The sequence below is a fragment of the Hydractinia symbiolongicarpus genome, chromosome 4, assembly GCF_029227915.1.
Source record: "Hydractinia symbiolongicarpus strain clone_291-10 chromosome 4, HSymV2.1, whole genome shotgun sequence".
In the NCBI taxonomy this organism is placed as follows: Eukaryota; Metazoa; Cnidaria; class Hydrozoa; order Anthoathecata; family Hydractiniidae; genus Hydractinia; species Hydractinia symbiolongicarpus.
Window position 1 is genome coordinate 5,289,716 of NC_079878.1, and position 21,756 is coordinate 5,311,471.

At 33.5% G+C, this 21,756-nt stretch overlaps 1 protein-coding gene across 1 annotated transcript; it reads left to right on the forward strand.

The window, feature by feature from the left end:
* The first annotated feature begins 426 nt into the window (after positions 1–426).
* LOC130640893 (uncharacterized) lies at positions 427–19,346 on the forward strand. Its single transcript, XM_057447487.1, has 13 exons — positions 427–496; positions 940–968; positions 1,489–1,565; positions 2,449–2,521; positions 4,111–4,887; positions 5,619–5,678; positions 10,246–10,276; positions 10,880–10,978; positions 12,737–12,877; positions 16,750–16,834; positions 17,032–17,225; positions 17,764–17,900; positions 18,055–19,346. The coding sequence occupies exons 1-13, from the start codon at positions 459–461 to the stop codon at positions 18,672–18,674; spliced, it is 2,361 nt and encodes a 786-aa protein (XP_057303470.1). The 5' UTR covers positions 427–458; the 3' UTR covers positions 18,675–19,346.
* Positions 19,347–21,756: the final 2,410 nt, after the last annotated feature.

Below are 21,756 nucleotides of genomic sequence, written 5' to 3' on the forward strand. Positions count from 1 at the left end.
GTTTCTGATTGTATTCGCAGATATCATTATGTAAGTACAGCATTTTTTACTTTAACTGCAATATTTCTTTTTTTAGAAAAAAAATTAGAAACTGGTTTAAAAACTGGTAAAAAAAGTTTTTATGTCAGTATTTAAATGTATGCCTGAATTTTACAAACCTAACATAGGGAGGCGTTCAGATACCTGCCTAACTACCTAAGATACGGCTGTTAGGAGACATTTTGGGTTTAAAATTAAAGAACGTTTTAGAAAATATTTTTTACAATCTAGCACGAATTTGAAATATTCCTAAATCTTAAGATTCTCCCTACAAGTTTTCATTTTCATGAATTAATACAGGGAGATATTCCTAAAAGCCAACGAAATAAGTCTTGTTATTGTTGCTTGTGCATAGCACCATTTTTTTGATGATTTTTTGGTTTCTAGTGGCAGAAGAAAGGTTAAAGCTTGCACGGTTTATGATGAATAAGAATCACCGTGAATCTTTAAAAAGAAGGTAGTACTATTATGTTTTCACAGTATTGTCAAAAAATTTATGTCCAACAAGCTCGCGGTGGTTTTTAAATGTTGAAATTCGGAATAAGTATACGCAAATATGTCTTTAAGTGTAAGCTCGTATTATTATCGTGTTTATTCGTGTTTTCGTGGTAACTCATGTTTATAACCTTAAGACTGAGCAAAACAAAGCATGGTTTAAATATCAAAAAGGCTTAGGCTTTGACCCTTAGACAAAGGAATGGAAATATCCGGGAAAAAAACTTTCTCAGCCCCTAATTTCGAAAAGCTTCTATTTTTTTAGCAGAGCAAAGGGTGTTTTTAAACACGAGTGTGAGCGGAAAAGGTTAACTTAATTTTCCCCTCCTTCGATATGAACCTGCAGTGATGACCATTTTTATGAGTAAAATGACAAGTTGTCTTAAATTCTTCATTTTGTTTTAGTGTGCTGGATGTGAATGAAAATTCAGATGGTAAGTTACAATATGACTTTAAAAATAGATTATAGTATAGGTCCAAAACAGCCCTTAAACGACCTGAGACACTCATTTTAATTTAATCTTTTGTGGATAAACGAATGAATGAATGAAAGAATGAATAAATGAGTGAATGAATGAATGAATAAATGAATGAATAAATGAATGAACAAATGAGTGACTGAATGTATAAATATATGAATGAATGAATGAATGAATGAGTTGTGCCGAATAAAATATTTGTGTGATTGTAAGTGCAGAGGGTTAATATTGATGATAATTATTTAACCATTGAGAGACCGTTAGAAAATTCTTCATCAGCTAATAAATCTGTACTTAATTCATATCATTCGTGTTTGAAATAGTTCGTACTAATTGTTATGTAGTTAAAATGTGAGTGATTAAGATGAAGTACATACGGTTGCCTTGTAATCAGTGCAAAAAATAGATGCACTGGTAGTATCAGACGTCGTCGTTGTTGGTTGTTAAAGAGATTGATTTCTTTTCCTTTATTTAGATGTGAGCATAGCTGATTCAGTTTCCTTGTTTGGAGAAAGTAAGACAAAGGATTTGACTCCGCGACAGCAACTAAAGGTAAGCTTGTTTAGACTGTTGATATATTCCTGTAGTAGGAATAGGATAACTCCTAAAGTTTCAGTTATATTCTTATTTTGCCTTTAAATGAATAATGAGAATTATACGTCACTGTTCATCGTGTTTTTCTTCAAGTACCTAAAAACAGAAAAGGTTAAGAAGTCATCAAAGTGAACATTTTTTTTAACAAATGTAGCTATGTTATTACAGGTAAAAATTGCGCTGAGACCTTCCAAAGAAAATTTTGCATAACGAACTAGAACTGAATTGATATACAATGTTTTTCTCCGACTGGCTGTAATACAGTTGCCATGTTTGATATCTTATTAATCACGATTAGCTTCACCTCTGAATATTTTTAATGAATCATGTGTACGGGTGTATTTCGTTATACAATTCTGCTGGCAAAAAATTGTGAAAAGTGAGGAAAGCAGTTTTCTACAGAAACACGCTTTTTTATAAGTTATCACGGAAAAGTTTTTTGATAATATTTGCGGTGAACTTTCAGTTACTGATGCTAAAATAATATGTGAAAATGGTCTTTTATTGCATGTTTATCGTCTGTTGTGGGAGACGTTTGTGAATATTTTAACCGGGCAATTAGGATATGGTGTTTTTAATTTCAAAAATTTAAAGAATGAAAAAGAATTGAGGTTAAAGGACTGCTGTTTTGTTTGTTTGTTTTGTTTTTTTTATTGTTGTTGTTGTTGTTGTTAATGTTGTTGTTGTTTTTGTTTTATTTGTTTTGTTGCTATTCGTCATCGTTGGACATAGTAAACATAATTACTGACGAAATTAGAACCTAATTTACCTAATTTAGTCTGCCATCCCTTGCAATTATTACCATGGTCGAATAAACATGTTTTGACTTGTCTTTGTTTAGAAGCAGTTAGCAGAAAAGCGAGAGTTTCTTTGGCAGTTGGAGCATCAGATCATTGACTTCTTGGGAAATAAAGGTATGTGTTGTAGAGTTCTGTAAGAAATTTAGTATTTTCATTTGCCTTTTCTAGTAGTATTTTACGGACGAAATCTGGGAGATCTTGAAAGGGGATTTTGCTTTGTATTTTTGCTTTCATTTTTTGCGAAGTTACAAAACATTAGCGGTGAAAAGTGGTTCTAATCTGTGATCTATTTCTTTTTCCATTGTGTTCAATTTTTTAATTACTTGCTCTTAACGCTTGGTTACTTCAAATTTACAAACAAATCTCCAAAAAAAACAACCTAACAATGAGACAAATTTGGAACTTGTGTTTTCTCTACGTTTGTTTTATTCGTCTGTTTTAACTATTGATAAGACACACTTTTCGCGATAAATATCAGTTCCTACTGGTCAAGTATGATCAAATCCAACAGATTAAGTAACCACAACATAGGCAGCCTTTCCTGTGAGATGTTTCATGTAATGATCACAATTACGAAATGGTAGGAGGAGAGACGAGGCGAATTAGTGATGTCGACAAGTACAATTTCATTTTCACTTAAAACTTAACGATCATGTAATTAAGTAACAAGATAGCTAATTAACTCAAAAGCTGCACGTGTTTTGTGTTCATGTTAGGTTTTTTATCGTTTCTATCAAGTTATGTAAAGTATCTGTGTTAGTTCGACTAGAAATTTGAACTTCAAGTTGTTGTTGTTTTTTTTGACTGCATAGTTTTAAATGGTTGTTTTTCTTTATTTTTTATTATTATTTTTATTTGTCTTTTTTGTTTATGTTGCTTCGTTTTTTTTAGTTTTACTGTATATGTTGTTCGTTTTGAGTTTATGTAAACGATGTCAAAAGATTATCACTAATTTGTACATAAAGTTTTTTCTCTTTCTCATCTTGAACAACAAAATTATGTTTCTTTGTAAATGTGCGATCAAAACATAGAAAATACAAGTTTAAAGATCCACCAATGAGGTTGAATTCGACCTCACTGGTGGATTCATGAATTGATCGGTTTGATCTGGGCGGTAGTAAGGGGGGTTTCAAACTCTCCACTTTCGATCCGATAGGTCAGATGGCGAAGCGATGGGGCCGAGGATGCCACCTCCACTATTAACATACGACCATACACATCGCATGCTCTATCGAAGTGTGTGTTCTTGATTTGATGGAGCAACTGGATTTAATAATGAATCGTACAATTGACCAACTATCAAGCCCTTAAATTTTCTACAAAAAGCATGCCTCTTTATATCATGTTTAAATTATAGCACTTCAAACATCTTTAAAATGGCTCCTAATTCCATGTTTTAAGGAACATAGCAACTCATTTCTCTCTTTTTAATAAAATACCCAGATTAAATAGATTTACATTAAGTAACCCGATGCTTGTTTATTGCTGCAACATTTTTTGTCGCTTCTGCCATGACAGGTTTAGGCTAACAATCACTAGATTGCAAGCTGGACCTTTAAGCAATTAACAGCACCTGAAAGATAAATTGATTTTAATTTAGTAAATCAGATCCAAGTTAAAATTCTCGCGATTGCGTGCAAAAAGTTATTTTAGGAATTACAATCAAGTTACATAAAAACCTGACTTAATTCCTTTAATCGTAGGGTCATTCCAAAGAAAGGAGTTCGTTTGTCCACTCAAGCAAGACTACTACCTCGTACCTGGAAGAATGAGCACATTCATACCTGCAGGTACCAACGTTACCATTTTTGGAAAACTGCCCAATCGCAGATGGAGATGTTTGGTAGAAATGGACGAGTTGATAAATTCAATGAATAGTTTGGTTAAAGACTTACAAAACAGTGGAAGCGAGAAGAACATAGAAGCTCGGTTAAATAATCTTCCCGATTATCCCTTAATCGGTTGTTTACCTCAAAGCGTACTAGATGCCGATTTTACCGAACATTCTGTTGAGCGGACGTTGCAGACGCCAAGTCCAGTTCAGGATTACGATGAGGTTGTTGAGGAAGAAGTAGAAGACGGTGAAAGAGTATGCTCTCCGTATTCTGGACATAGGCGAAGTAAAAGAATAAGGCCTGTCAAAACATGGGAGGTAGAAACATCTGCTGTGAAGGGGACCGCGAAAGGTGTTCCTGTTATTGCTACCCCTGAAATAGACGATGAAGAAGAAGAAGGAGAGACGGTAGTTGATGGCGAACAAACTGATGGGGAAGGTGAACAAACTGAAGGGGAAGGTGTTAAAGATACAACAACTGAAATGAATGAGAAAGAGTCTGACATTGAAACAGATGACGACATGTTAGACGGTGATAGTGAGATTAATAACGCTTTCTTAAGAAGATGGGGAAGTGGCATTGTTATAAAGAAAAAGTTGAGACAAAAAGGAATCAGCATTATTGTCGGTTCGTCAAGCTCGGAAGGTAAGCAACATGTTTTAGTTCTTTACTCTCCCCTCACTGCTTAATCTAGAATGTTTTTTTTTTTTTTGTTTTTTATCTTTTAATAATCGATTATCTTATGGTATTACAGCTGCCGTATTCTTCCGGTTTTATTTTACGGTATTACGGCTTGCATAACTTTGCGGTATCACTAACGGTATTACACCTACATTACTCTTGCGGTATTATAGCTGCGATAATATTGCGATATTACCTTAAGTATTACGACCGATATATTCTATGGGTAACAGTATTCTTTCTTTTACCTCTGCGGTTTCAAAACTTACAATCGATATTTGCTTAGCGAGGCACGTCTATTCATGTGATTATCATCTACGGAGACAATTTCCTGGCCTGCACTCCATCTGAGTGGTTTATTAACCTGACGTGAACTTTAATCTCACTGAAAGCCATAATAAACGCGCAATTAAAATTAATGACTTAGCTTTAAAAAAATTTCCCTGATAACTGATTAATAATGAAAATTATTTCACATAACATCTGCAACGAAGAGAACGTTGACTTTTAGTATTAAATTTTTATAATGAAAAATTAAAACCTTTTTTTAAAACACTTAGAAAGAACAACATTGCATGTAGTACGTGTTGTCAATTCACTTAAAACACAATACAAGAGATTAGGGATAAGATTCTGCAGTCTTGTTGACGAACTGGCTGTTATGTTTTTAATGAATCCGTATTACCCATCTTCAGGTGAAGAAGTTGATGAAGAGGAGGAAGAAGGTGACAGTGGACGAGAAGATGGTATCACTAGTAAGTTTGTTTGTTTTTTGGTTTTATTGTTTGTTTTTTTATTTATTTATTTATTTATTCATTTATTTATTGTTTGTTTGTTGTTTAGTTATTTTTTATGTTGTTGGTTATTTAGTTTTTTATTTGTTCGTTCGTTCGTTTGATTATTAATTCTTTTATATTTTTATAATCAGGTGATAGAAATTTCCACCCATGATGTGTGGACTTGTACCATGCTTTCTTTTCCCTCGTCTCATTCTAATATATCCTCTGTGATTACATACAGTCTGCTTTATACACTGTGACCTATATTTTATTCTACCGTTATCTTGCTTTTTTATAAAGGTTAATAGTGTTCATGTAAATTAGACATTACTGAAGACCTCCTACCAGAGAGCTTTGTTGTTGATGATAGAATCATGAAAAGAAAATAGTGTCCTAAAAGAACCAGCAAGTTTGCCCCGTCGCTCTGTGTTCAACGTAGATTGGACGATGTAATGATTTTATTGCTGTATGTAAAGTTAATCAACCTCGCCACATATGCATCATAGCCATTCGATTATTTCAGAAAAAAATGCAGTTGTAAGCAGTGGTAGATTTGAAACTAAGAACTTCTGGATTATGAACCCCGGGGATCTAAATTATCAAAAAGAGGTTCGAAGCTACTAAAAATGTTATAAAAATATTGGATGGATCTGGATTGCGGCTGCTGGGATATTTGTTGAATCTTTTTTCTTTAAAAGAGCAAATGTTTTTTTGAGCTTTACACTTGATCAGTTACCGGTTTGATTTATTAGTCAAAATTCTGTTTGCGTTATAAAAGCTTAGATCCTTCATATTTGGAAGTTATGGAGCCATCATATCATATTCTATCCATTACTTTTTGTGGCCCAAGAAACTAAAGACAGGTCATAACATAAGCTACCGAAAATGCTGAAAGAAAAGATGAAACATCTTCACATGACGGGAGGTCTGGTAACAAAAGTCTTATTTTTTACTACAATTACAGTTACAAAACTCTTCTTTTAGAATGTTTTAACTAACTTTTGGTTTGCAGGAAAAAAATGCCAGTCATCAAAAAATAAAGATAAGGTTTCTTATAACAAAACTTTTGGGTACTGTAATGGTTCAACCCTGTGCTTTTAAAAATTCTTCGATTTTTGCATAAGAACCTAATTTTCCAAACATTTAGCAGAATTAATAAATTTTTTTGCTTCTAGAGTATTGTTTAAATGTGATAGCTTTTTGTGCTGTAAACAAAACTATAATCCCAGCCTTGTGTTTTTTATAAACTGATTCTTATATAAAACATGTCTTAAAAAGAAAAGTTGCATTGTTTTTCGATGACAGCCATACTTATTGAAAAGAAAGGGTAGCATACATTTTCATTGTTCTGTCATTGCTGCGCTGAAGTTGACAATGAGAGGGACAATCATAATCGTCTTTTGTAAATCTCTCTCTCTCTCTTTGATGGCGCGAACGGAACGGTTTAAATTTCCGTATTAAAAGATTTAATCGTATCTGTATGTACATCTCAATGCCATGCAATTTTCTATTATACCCAATCAATAACTTTTAATTTTATAGTTTGAAATGACTGTTGTCTTTTTGTTTTGGCACTATATAAATTACACGCTATATGAAGTCTGAATTTCTAAAAAAACTTTTAAAAGCAAGCATAATGTATATATTACATTAATGTGATTCGAAATGGTTGCTTAGAGAGTTGTTAATCACCTGTGAGAATTTGTAGTTTTTATTTTTGACAATCAGTGCAAAAAAATTTTCTAATTAAATGCCTCGAGTAATTGCGAGATGACTTAGTTTGGAATATTTTGAAAAAACGATTTTGTGTTGTTTGGCTTCGAATATGTTGGCGGAAATTTATAAAATTGGAAGAAAATCTGGACAAATAAAAGGTGAGAAAACTGAGAAGATTTAATCAATACACAAATGCGTGGTCAATACAGAAAAAGTAATAATAATAATATCGTCTTTGAATAGAGTTGATGTAGAATTTTAAAATCTAAAAAACGTATTCATTTTTCTCTACTAGAACTAACTGAGTAACAAAACTTACAAAGAAATGTTAGGAACTTAAAAATGCCAGCTATTAATGTTGAAAGCAGACCTCTTCTTAGATTCTTGTTTTGAGCTTTGTAAGAGAGAACATGACACACTCTTCGCATGTCAATTGTTTTCTTTCTATTGTTAGAAATTGGCCACTAGTTATACTCTGAATTTTTCAAGTCTTTCTTGGCAGAGAAGGAGTAATTTTGTGATACCATTTTGGGTAGGTCATGTGCCAAATTTTAAAGTCATTCCATTTCTCCTCCCTTCATGTATCCTCCTCCTTTTCATTTCCATACGCTTTCTTACAACCTTAAAAAATTCTTTTATTTTGATGGTTTAGTACGTGTCTTTTTTGTGAAAAAACTGAAAGTTGTGAAAAACCTGAAAATTCTTTGGATGGATGCGTAGAATTTAAGTAATCTCGTGTCCAGAAAATTCTAAGCTTTACAAATCTAGCTTGTGCATTTAAATTCACCTGTTTTATGTGTCATTTTTGAAATTCTATCAATATTATAAACCCACCAAAAAAGTTATATGCTTTCTTCATGCACGTGTGATATTTTCGTAGTTGCCGAAATAAAAAAAACACTATGAGAAAGAGACATTTGCTGAGGTGAAGAGTGCAGTATTTCCAGTTGTATTCCGTGTTATGTGTTGTTTCTAACCCTCTTAGAGATGCTCCTGCTTAGACCTTACTAGTGCTTGTGTCATTTAAAAAGAAATAAAGATATTCTATCGTGCAGGTAGCGAGGGCTCAGCAAGATTTAGCGCTGCTGATTCTACTCAAAAACAATGATCAAAGTGATACGTATTATGTACACTCTTCTCTCACTACTTTCCCTCCTACTCTTCTATTTTAATACTTTCCTTTCTTGCCACACTTCTTCCTTGATGCTTCTGATCTTTTTCGTTAAACATGTTGCCAGTTTTTTTCATGTTATACACTTTGTTTCTGCCGTTTCTTATATACGATTTTTTTAGCAGTCTTTTCCCACAGCCTTTTATGTAGCTAACTGTCTCCTGAATTACCTAAATTGCTTTTGTTACATTTGTCTACAACAAGTCCCTCTGCTTCAAATAAAATGTTGCAAATCCCACTTTGCTTTTGGGCTGCCTTCATAAGCCAGTAGAAAATAGAGAAGATGCACAAATGAAATTTTCAAGGGAGAATAAATTTCAGGAATTCACGAAAACCGTGGGTATATAACGCACGGTTTTCGTGAATTCCTGCATATCATTATATATCATTTTTGATAAATTTCGCGACGGTTATGATCATGTCATCTTTGTTGACAAATCGGACTATAAAACTGACTACACAATCTATGAGATATCACATATAATTAATCAGATTCTCACTATGAAATGCCTTTACAAATCGGCACTATATAAATATCACCCTTTTTTCATAACCGGGTTAAATCCGATTAACAGAAAGTTTGATCTCCTTCGTCGTAGTTTTAGACTTAATAGCATCAGTTGCACGAGTTTTCCTAGTTATCACTGTGATGGAGATGTACGTGAAGAAATGATTATGTTGTCCGAGTTTGTTTTCCGAAATAACATTTTCCTGGTGTTATGAATCATTACAACCGGAAATCCTCTACATGTAATTAGTTTCAAGTCCTTTTAGTGCATTCCATTCTTTATGGAGTCTGTTTACAAAGCTTCAATGAGAAGAAGTTTGTCAAGTGTTTGATTGTTGTTGTTGTGTTAGAACGTTGTATGATAAGCAAACAATCTCCAGTGTTGGTTTTGTTTACAAGGAGTTCATGAGAACCTAACATTCCGTGTAAACGTTACAACGGAGTAATGGTTGAATTTCACAGTGTTATGCCAGATTATCACAAGTAATCTTAGCAAAGAGTAGATATTAAGCGGTGTTTGCTCAAGCATTTCTTTGTTTTCATGCTAACGTTAAGTTGTAAAAAAGAAGGTTTATTACAGCTAATCATTTGTGGAATTTGTTGGGAGTTATCATTGAAATTGTGTTTTTATTATTGCGAAGATGAGTGTATCGTTAGGAGCAGAGAATACGTTCGTTTTGGATGTGTTTGCATACTATCATCGCCTGTATGAATGGAAACGTAAAGTGAAAAGAAGTTTCCGCTCTAAGCTCTTACGTTCGTCGTCTTCGGTTGGAAAATTGGGTGAACAAGACAATAACAAATGCGATGTTTCCTCGCAACCTTTTTGCCTTGCTGAACCAGTTCGGGCAAAGAAAACGAAGCGCTTGTCTCGATCATCTTCTTTACGTTATAAAGTTCTTACACAAGCTGGTAAATTAAATTTGCTCTAAATTTTTTTAATCGAGCGAAATTCTGATGTACTTGTTAATTCTTTCCCATGTGCCACTACAATTTCACATGTTCGGGTATGAAACGTGACAACCTGTCAAAAATTATTGACCAGAATTTTTGTTTTGTCACAGAGATAATGTGCTTTTTGTTTTGTTTTTATACAAGTAAAAAGTTGTCTATTTTGGTCAGTAACACCCTTTTTTGTTGTGCTTTAGATGCTGTCTACAAAAAGTTTGTCGCAAAAGGGTAAGTTCACCTTTTTAATTAAAAATCACTCCAGTTTCTTTTACCGTTAATCTTGGCTTGTTTAGTCTTTGAGCCTCTAAGGCAAGGGCGCCAATTCAAAAGTGCTGCTATTTAAACTGTGCGCTTATTAAATTTATTTTACAACAGTATAATTTTTAAAACAACTACTTGTTTAGAATATATAATTCAAACAACAAATGAATAAAAACTAATGAGAATAAATCGGTAAAGAAAAACATACATCGCAGAAATTTGAGAGATTTGACTACAGCTGCGAATAGGCACCCATTTCGTAAGCAGAGGATGAGCGGTTATCTAAGGGTGGGCACTTATAAAATTATTTTCCTGACAGACGGACACTTTTTCGAGTTGCGCGCTTAATCCTACATTCACTGTACGGTATCTTATCATTTACTCAAAAATTCTCACCATTTGCTGGGAATAATGCTTCTGTTATCGGCGATAATTAATCTCCTCGATAATTAATCTTCGCGAAAATTAACGCCGCTGAGTTTTTTTTCTAATAATTTCGGGATAAAAAATCTATTTCACAAATTCAAAACTATTAACCACATGTTATTGTATATATCTTGCTTTTTGTAGCACACGAGACAACAACGATAATTACACGAACACTTGGAACGCAGAGGATAAAAGTTACATCAGAAATCATAAAGGATCAGACCTCAAAACATCTTTTAGGTAAGTGATAACATTTGCTTTTGCTTTTTTATTGACATTTACATTTTCAAGATGGCGTAGTAACTACGAAATAGAACCGAACGTGATAAGGAAGTGTTTGTAATGAGCTCGTCAATCTAGTATTTGATATTAAACTATTCGGTAGCCCGTGTGGAAATCCACGGCTTTCCCCGTAGATGTTTATACCGTCTAACTTGGCCCGATTGAAATATTTATGTAGAAACTAGTTAATAACTCGTAGTTAAATCCACAAGTTCACCTTTCTTTATATATCGTATTTGTGTTAATTATTGAAATTATTTACCCAGAACAGCCTCCTCAGTTCTAATGGTACTATTTTTAATGAGGGTCCTAGAAAAGGGATTCTAGTGTATATAAAGCTTTCATTTGATCTACGGAAGCCATGAAAGAACAGCCGCTCAAATAGACAACCGCCTAAGATGTCAATCCTATTCTCATGCTGAAGGCTAAACAGAGAGGATAGTCTCACACTAATAGCCTCTGGCATGACTCAGCCGGTGTTTGAACCTAAGACCAAACGCACTGGAAGCGAAAGCTCTACGACAAGGTTACCAGTCGGTGCAAGGCTACCAGTCAGTACAAGGTTACCAGTCGGTACAATGCTACCAGTTGATAGCCTGGTACAGGTACAACAATTATAAAATTGCGTCGAGACAAATAGGCAACGGCTATTTTTAGTATAGTCTGTACCAATAGCCAAGTGGTTATTCTATGTCAACTAGGGCGTAATTATATTATAAAGGGCGTGAACAACTGGTAAAATCATTTTTTTAAGCCAGTAAATATTATTAAACATCCTTGTGTGCTATTTTGTAGCACAATAAAAAAGTAATGTAATAATTTTGTGACGTGAAAGGACATTTTTATTTCTTATCCAAATGTTTTTTTTTTTAAATTTCATTCTATTATTAGAGAATTAATGACGTCATAAATTTACTCTTGTCATTAATTATAGCAAATAGCTTTTATACTAGATATAATTATACCAAAAAACTGGAAGAATTTTTTCTTGTTAACGTACATGTTTTTCTGAGTTGTCATTCAGTTATATTTATGCTGATAATGCACTTCTTTAAATAAAGAATGACATAATTCTATTAAAAATCGTGTTTTGTTAGATTTGAGCAATAATATTTTTTCTCATTAATAATCAGCTTAACATTTTTAGAATATATTAACAATTTAGACAAGTTTTTAATATTCGTCTTTTAAACTACATTCACGTTTTGTCACTTCATAACCTTTCTCAACATATACGCCTTTCCCAACAAATAAGGCTTTCCTAACAGATACGCCTTTCTCAACAGATACGCCTTGCCCAACAGATACGCCTTTCCCAGAAAAACGCCTTTCCCAGAAAAACGCCTTGCCCAACAGACACGCCATTCCCAAGAGATACGCCTGTCCCAACAGATACGCCTTTCCCAACAAGACGCCTTTCCGAACAGATACGCCATTCCCAAGAGATACGCCTGTCCCAAAAGATACGCCTTTCCCAACAAGAACGCCTTTTCGAATAGATACGCCTTTCCTTAGAGATACGCCTTTTCCAAGAGATACGCCTTTCCCAAGAGATACCCTTTTTTTAAGAGATACGCTTTTCCCAACAAATACGCCTTTCCTACAAATGTCTTACAAATATTTTTTTGTGACTTAATGTGCACCATGTAAAGTTTTAGTAAACTTTCCTAGAAAAGTTTCCGCCATATTTACACAACATGTTGTTATTGCTTTCAGTTGCGATCAGATCAACTTTAATGGAAAATTCACCACCAAACTAGATCTTCTGCAACACTTTGGGCAAAAATCCATCAATCTTGGAGAGGACAAGGAGCTTGCGAAGGTGCTTATTCAAGTGTTTGACGACGCCAAAAAAGGGTAGGTTTACAATAGCCAATTTTTCTGAAATTTCTTCATTTGTTCTTCTTTTCCAAAACATTATTTCGACTCCATACACGCAACCTGGTTTCCAGGCTCCGTTTGTTAGTGGTAACTATATCTACGCAGCTTGATGCTCCTGCGTAGGGGTAAACAAAAAGCACTCAGAAGGAGAGTTACACAAAGCATTGGGTTATGATTAAGTGGGATATGTTTGCACATTTTACAAATAGTTTTATAATGGCTAGTAAATCCTTTTCTTCTTTCATTCTTTTATCTTCTTATCTTTCAGAAACAAGTCTTTGTTGTTTTTATTTCGTGACATTAAGAGTTTATTTGCGAGTGGTACAAGCTTTGATTATTAAATAAAACTTCTCACAAATCTCGTTTTAACACTCATCGCGCAAACTTATTATGAGTGTGTGAAAACACTAATGGTTAACTAACCGAGGCATTGTGTGGGTTACTTGTTGTATATATTCGGTGTTTTTGTTGTTAAGAATTTTCTTTCGGCGTACCATGTGTGAGATTGGCTCTTTTTTTATGAATATTGCTCAATGTTTTTATTACATCCATAATGTGTGTTTCATTGTGAAAGATCTTTAACCAGAAGAACTGTTATGGTTAATTTATGTGATGCAAAATTGTGTTGGTGAACTTCGTAGCGAGAGAAGATGGCTTAGCTGAAAATAATTCACTATATGATAAGCTAAAATACTTCCCGTGTTACAAATTTAAATTCTTATTTTTTTCTTCAAAGGTAGGGTCGTTTTTTAGGTTTGGATATTTTTTTGTTGATATACTGTAATTTCTTTCGGAAGAACCTATCCATCTGTTTATATAGCAATTCGATAAAATATAACCACGTGCTCTTCTCACGCGCTCATAATTTATGTGAGAAAGAAATATTAAATGCAATATGGTAGGTGAGCTGCGAAAAAAACGTTCATCTATCAGAAATCTTGTTGTGGCAACATGTAGAAACTTTTAATTACATTAAGCTATATGATGCGTTACATTTTTTGACGTCACGGCTCAATGACTGACGGGTGACGTCATTTTAAGTACACTAACGCTCCATCGTGGTGGTTATTAGATTAAAATGTCAATATTTATTGACATCATGATATATTTTTCGTTGAGAGTGTGTTTAGGTGTGAACATTATGTTAAAATAAAGTTTATGAATGGAATATTTTGTGTGGTACTACCGTAGCTGCTAAGATTGGGAGAGTTGTTCAAATTAAATTTTGACTGGACGTTGTTTTTTTATTTGTTTTTGTTTTTGTTTGTTTTTAAACACTTGTAATTGACATCATTTTTTCACATGCAGCTTATTGCACTTTTTAATTTTTTAATTTTTGTGTTCTAAATTTTTGAGCAATGAAAACTTTTGTTCTTATATAGTTTCTTCTTATCTACATGTACGGAAAATTAAAAGGAACCCACTTGACAACTAGTTTTCTTCTAACAATTTTTGTTTCAGAAATTTTTTTCTTAATATCCTTGTGAGTATATTAAGTGGAGTCTTATTAAAAAGGATTTTTGTTTTTATCTAAGAAAGAAATAAGGCCATTAGGAAAAGATAATCCACCCTAAATATGTAACCCAAACCATTGGATAAATTTGAATTCAATTTTCGTTTTAAACCAATGAAATCGTTTAATTAACCTTGTAAAGAAGGAACGTACGATTGTTCGAGTGTTAATTGTTCTTTCTCTCTCCAAATTTTCTATTTGTTCTGCCTCGTCAAATATTTATAATTGAAACGTTTTTATTATTCTTTTGTTCATTCAAGCGCAGGTGTTTTTTAAGCGAAGTCGATAAACGTTTTTTTTTTTTTGATTGATTGACTGATTGGGTAAACATTTGCACGAGCTAGCGCGTGTACTATTGTTCCACCACAAAGACTCTTGATTTTTTATCTTAAAATAATTTTCTTCGCAGAAACTTTAGTTAACGCTCTTCAGCATGTGCGTATTTCAGTATGGTTTGAGGTGCTAACCATAGCTTGTTGAAAGATTTTTCTGTATATATAACATGCTCATTGCCATGCGCGTTCTTTACGAAAATAACAAGAAGAGAAGTTTCATATGTGTGATGGAAAAGTAACTAGTGATAAAATCTGTGAAGAAGAGATATTTTTCTGATGTCGATGTGTTTGTTAACAGAAAGTAAAAGTTTTTAAATTGAAAATCATTCTTAGAAGTATATCAATAATAGAAATTGAAAAGAAGAGAAGTTTATATGTGAAATTTGTTCTCGGTCATCATGAAAGACTCGTTAAATGTGAAAGCTTTTACAACACTGACGAAAAATTTCTCCAATTCCACGCTGAATGTTTATACAGATATGATGGAGAGAAGATTGGACTCGCTGAGACGCAGCTTCTCTTTTCGTTCGTTGGTGAAAAGAACTGAGAAACAGAGACCACGAAGGAAATTTTCCAGAAATTTAGATATTTTTTTTCCATATATTCGAGGGTAGGTTTACAGTTAAAAATTCGTTCTTAATTTTATTGGGTTTTTTTAATTTGAGATTTTTTTCTTTGTTTTACCGCTCTCAAAGTGAGTTATCAAAAGTGGTATGATCGAAACTTGGGGAATACTTTAAAAAGCGAAACACCTGCATTCGAACGTATCTTACGATTAACCTCGCTTGAATCACTCGCCGACACCGACAATTTTATTTGTCTTTCGTGTAGTTGTAATATCTGATGACGTCATTTAATCGTTACTTAGCAACTACGGTCTTCAGGGTTGCGAATCTTTTGCAAAGGTTGAAGCCGACTCTAGGTATTCGAATCTAGTAAAAAAATTAAATCGTCGAAATGTTTTTAATATTTTATTCTTTCTATTTTTCTATATATTTATTATTATTATTATTATTATTATTTATTATTTATTATTATTTATTATTATTTATTATTATTATTATTATTATTTATTATTATTATTATTATTGTCGGGGGACGGGATTTACTTAAAAATATAGACTTAGATGGGTTTTTAAATCATAGGCTAAACCATTTTGAAGGATCGCTTGGTAGTTAGAACGCTGAAATTTAAATCTTGGAGATTTCGAGAATGTCGTTTAATTTTTTCTGACAGGAAATCAGTGAATGCGACCCTGTTGCATGTGTAATACACGCTATTTTATGACCCGTTATAGCTGCCATTATACGCAATAAATTCTATTCAGTGTATTACTTTTTTATTTATTTATTTGATTCAGCCAGTGATTTAGAAATGCTGACGTTTTTTACTATTGCATGACACGATTTATAAAACAATTCATACACACAAGATCAAAGAACTCCAGACCTGTTTAAATAATAGAGTACTGTCGCGACAATTTGAAAACCTGCTAGCGGTTGTGCAATAAAATAGAAGTTTAATTCCATAGTTATATACTGATGAATTAATAACGAATGATCGATTAGCTTGCTGGTTGTGCAGTGGAAACGATATAAGAACTTAATACCCTCGACATTTAGCACAAGTTAATGGCGTAGTCCTTTTTATGTCCTAAAGCAATTTTAAAAAATGACACCTTTGATCGTATATCTATGATTTACTGTACATGTCAATATTTTACCTTTCTCTGTCATTTTAACCTCAAGTAGCCGTTATTGTAGCTGTTTCTAATTTTAGAATGCATTCTTTTTATAAGAAAGCGGTTTATAAGAATATCACTTGAATTTTATATTAAAAAAGATGGTAAGATTTTGGATATTCTTACGAAAAATGCGTGTATTCAAACACATTTCCGAAAGGCTTTCATTTTGAAACTATCAACACTTTCTATCTCTGCTTTCATATTTTGCTTTCTTTTTTACATCTAGTCAACTCATTCCAATTTGTATTTTTATAGCCCTGATGTGAAACCACCACGCAACGAACGTCGGACACTTAAACTCTCGAAAAACAATGAACAAGGCTTTGGATTTTGGTTGCAGGTATGTGCAGAAAATTCGTGTTTGTAGTTACACCAGACTACGAAATAAACAAGTTATATTTTGACTCGTTAGGGAGTAAGGTTTTCTACTCGCTAAACCTTCCATAATGGCGAATTCTCTTCTCGATTACCCATATTGTTTCATTTGATACACTAGTCTCAATATCCACCTGCATAGGAACTGTGTTGTTTTCTTAGACATACGGTTTCGGTAAACAAAAAGAAACAGCGCAAAAGAAAACATTCGTTCGCTACGTAGAAGATGAAGGTCCCGCCTATTTAGCCGGTCTCCGAGAGGGTGACGTCATAGTGGAAGTAAATAGTCAGAATGTTGAAGAGACAGAACATTTAAAGATTGTCGACCTGATAACAGAAGCAAAACAAGAACTGATGTAAGAATTAATTCCTTCATCTTTACTTTGTTCGCTTTTTTTTACTTTTTATATAAACAACATTTGTTCGTTGGGTACACTGAAACTCACATGTTTCAAGGTTAGTATGTTTTCTTAGACCTCCCAAATTCTCCCCGCAACTTAAAATATCTTCCATTCTAATTTAAAGGTAGCACTGTGATAAGACTTTTTCCTCAAATATCCTCAACTTTGACTACACAATAAATTTTCATTACGTAATCAAAGAGTGCCTTTTTGTATTACACAGCCGATGAAATATGAAGCTTCAAAATGAATTTACCATAATTTATGGAGAACAGTCTTGTAGTTTTATTCTTCTTCAAAGAATATTGTCTTCAACCTAAAAATAGTTGAAAATCCTCCTCAAAAAGCCTTAATTCTCCTGATACGGTTTAGTCTTACAACGCTGATCAACAAAAACTGCTGTGGTGCCAAATTATTACTTTTTCCTAAAGTGTTTCGCGCCAAATTCGTCAAACGCTATATGTCTCAATTTTCTTATTGTTTCTTTTTTTAGTTTGGTGGTGAAGTTTATCGATGCTGTGCGAAGAGTAGAGCTAGGTGTGAAACTGAAGAAAAGACAATCCAAATTAAAAGCAAAGTTGGAAGAATTAAGAAAAATAAAGGATGAAGAAAATGCACTGTTGACTGGAAGTAAGAGCCTTAAAAATGCATGTGGAAACCAGCTATAAAAGCTTGATACTTATGTGAAAACCAGTTCTTTCTTGTTTTTTCTTGTTGTTCCTATTACGGTAACATTAATCGCGTTAATAATCGTTAATAATCGCGTTTCTTTTCTCAATTTTAGTGTCCAGTTTATCTCTTCATGATACACCCAGTGGTTCGACAGATATTGAAACCGACAATCTTTCTTTAAATACATCAACAGAATCTGAACTAAGTTCGCTTTCTTCACTGTCAGATGAAGTCGTCGTAAGGACTAGTAAATTCGAAAAACGCTCTTCGCGAGTTTTAGATTCGATAAAAGAATTGAATTGCGTCGATACCGTTTCAGCGAGCAGTAGTAGCTCAGACTTAAACCTTCCCCATATAACTACGGAAAACGAACTGCTTAATATATACTCAAACCATGTCGAAGGACAGCAATCTTTTTTTCCTCGAACGAAGACGGCGAGTGTAAAACGAACTGAGAGTATGCCTGTTCAAAAATACGCAACTCTTCCAAGATATAAAGCCGTTATAGACCTAGATGGAAAACATGCTCGCGAATATGCGATTGAAAATTCCATGACTGGACACATATCGAGCGAAAGTTTTTCTTGTTCTCAGACAACTTTGACAGACGATGAATACGAAGAAGATTCGGACGAGTTTTCTACGCAAAACTTGTCGAGGAAAAACAGACCGAAATCTTATAAATTAGCCATGAGGTTAAAACAAAAAGATATGGAAACGATAAATTTTTAACAAAATAAATACTGCACCCTCCACTCCGCTGGAAACGAGGGTGTCTAAGCAATAAATATTATATTGAAATTCATTTTTATAATTTTGCCACAAAATTTTATTTTTTTTATTTGGAAGCGAGGCTGTGTAACTAATTTTAAGGAAAGTTCTCGTTTTTTGCTGAAACTGGTACAGACATTTTGCCATGTGCAACTTTGTTCTCACATCTTTCTGTTGTATAAGTATTCGTGCCTCTATTAACTGTCTTGCTGTACCAGCTTCGTGTACACACTGTCGTAGGGAGTATAATATTCTTTACAATTTTTTCATTCAAAATACAGTTAAATTTTTCATTCCAGATAACCACATAAGTGAACTGCATGCATCTTTCGTACAGTTAGGTTTTTTAAAATATTTATATAATTTTTTTGTATATATGTTTTTTCGCTCTTGCTGATAGAAATACCTTAAGAACATATTTCTTATATCTACATCTGTTCGTAGCAAAAAACGAGAGTTGACAACTGGAGAAGAATGTGCTTTCTAAATTTAATCTTAGGCAAATTGAAGAAGGGCTTAGCAGAAGGGATAACTGATTTTGACCCTTCGTGCCTCATTTCGCGTGTCCGTGATAGAAAGGACTTCGATGGAATTTCTATAACTGAAATATTGCTGAAGAGTTTAATTAGTTCATATCTGCTACTATTTGCTGATATATTCCACACAAGCTATCTAATACTGAGATATCGCCGTCAATTTTGGTCAAATGGTATCTTCCACAGGAAATTAAATTTAAATTACCTGAAATAAAACGGACTTTCTTGTCACAACTAGTAATGGGTTTAAAACATATGTTCTTATCACTTACTTTATCAATTTCTTATCACGTGTTTACGTCAGCTTTAAAACGTCATGTGTAGATAACATATCCAGCACTTCAAGACCATTCACCAGTTCGAGATCTCTAATTCCTTGGATTTCTAGGCTAATTTTTCTTCCAAATTTATGAACAACCGAAAACGTGAAAGTGACTGCCTTGGATCACAACACTAGCAACGATAGGAAAGTTTTAACTCCACCCAGAAAACCTGTTACAACACACAATCCGATCTTATAAATCAATCAAAACATAGTCATAAAAATCTGTCACACAATGGAAGACTGTATTTCAAACTTTAACGTAGTAAAGGTCATCATGGTATTTTAGCATCCAAGCTGGATTTTTTTTGTAAGGAATTTTACGTACCATTCGCATATATTTGCACAAGCAGGATACAAAAAAGCAACAGATCATCAATTAAAAAATCCATTTAAAAATGAAAGTAAAAGCTGACTTTTATAGCGTCTTTTGTACCGTAAATGCTCGATTAAGCGCCCAGGGCACATATTTAATTTTTTTACTTTTACTGTGGGCGCTTACTCGAGAGAGAAGGTCATAAAAATTTCCATTTTTAGGCCATGGCTTTCTTTTTAGGAAACTATAATGTTCATAAAATATAAAAGCAGAAAACACATTAACAGGTATAAGATGTTTCTTAGCGTAAGCGTTTGCATCACGATAATGTTCTTAAAGGAGAACCGAACTGCGCTGTGAGACGGCTACTGATTAGAGTTCATGATGACAGTGTTTATTTTGAAGATCATACTGACTGGCTTCTCCTTACTATAAACATATAAATTAATTTTACATGCTTCAGCTGTCATGACAAGAAAAAGTCCTGAACAAGACTAATGTTTTGATATTGGAAGTATTCGTTAGATAGATTATAAAAAATTAATGTTTTCCACACAAAAAACTGTAAATTTTGCAGAACGACAACACCTATAAAACAGTCTGTTATAAATACGATTTTTGTTTTATATCTTTGTGAGTGCTAAATTACCATAAATCCTCTAATAAACGCTTCCTAAGAGGGTCGTTTATGGGAAAACATTACCAAACATATTATAAAGATCCTACAGGTAAGAACAAAAGAAAAACATATCATTTCATTTCAAAATGTTTGCGTCCTTTTTTTTACTTTGTTTTTGCTATGTTATTCCTCATACTTGGGATAAACTTCCAGAGTCTTGTACTTTTTTTTCTCTTGTTCAACTGATCGTCCAATACCGATGAAGTCCGTTTAAAAGAGTTATAAATTTTGCCGGAACAACTGAATCAATCTCCCTTTTCTGCTTGCTAATGACAGTAGACTTTATCACATTTGCCAGATCAGCATTTAAGACACGATGCATCAAACTTCAAAGAGACAGGTTAAAACAAATCACTTTCCCCATTTTCTTTTTTTTTTCCTTTTTTTTTTGTAAATCCCTATTGAAAATTTATCATACTCTCTAGCTTTATTTCTTGAGTCTGGTTATAACAGATAAAGTTTCATTCAAAACAGGTGGCTTTATAAACGTGGCAATCTCAGACAACATTTCTAAATTTTATTCTGTATAGAAACGCGAATTTACCACGAGGTTCATCTACCCGAGCCATCTCTGCATTGAGATATCGCTTGGTTTACGATTTTTACCAAACATTAAAAACATTCGAATTTGCAGAGCAATCTAACATTCGAATATTCGAATTGGAATAAGCAACAAAGCAAAATAACATTTGATTTTCTGTCTCAAAACAAAACAACATGGCCGATTCTCAAGAAACGTCTTACAAGAGAGAGACGCGTAATTCCTATTCTGTGAGATTTAAAAAGCAAGTTATAAAGTTTGCAGAATCAAATTCAAACAGAAGTGTGACAATAAAATTTAGTATCGATGTAAAAAGAGTTCGACAATGGTGTTAATGAAAGCTTAACGTCAACGACTTGATGGGGCAGGTAGAAATTTTATCGATGAACATTTAAAAGAAGGGCTACTAAAATGTATTTTAGAGAGACGTAGCAAAATGCTTTGCGTTTCTCGGAAGCTTATCATGTTCAAAGCTAAGTCACGATTTGATGAGATGTGTGGCGAAGATAAATCTCTGAAAGACTCGTTTGTTGTAAGTTGTGTGGTTGGTTGGAGAAATGCATGAAAAGGAATTCTCTCCCGTGCAGGTAAGCACATTACATGGAATCACAGTCCTGATATTTACTTGGGCGCGCGTCGAAGTGATTAC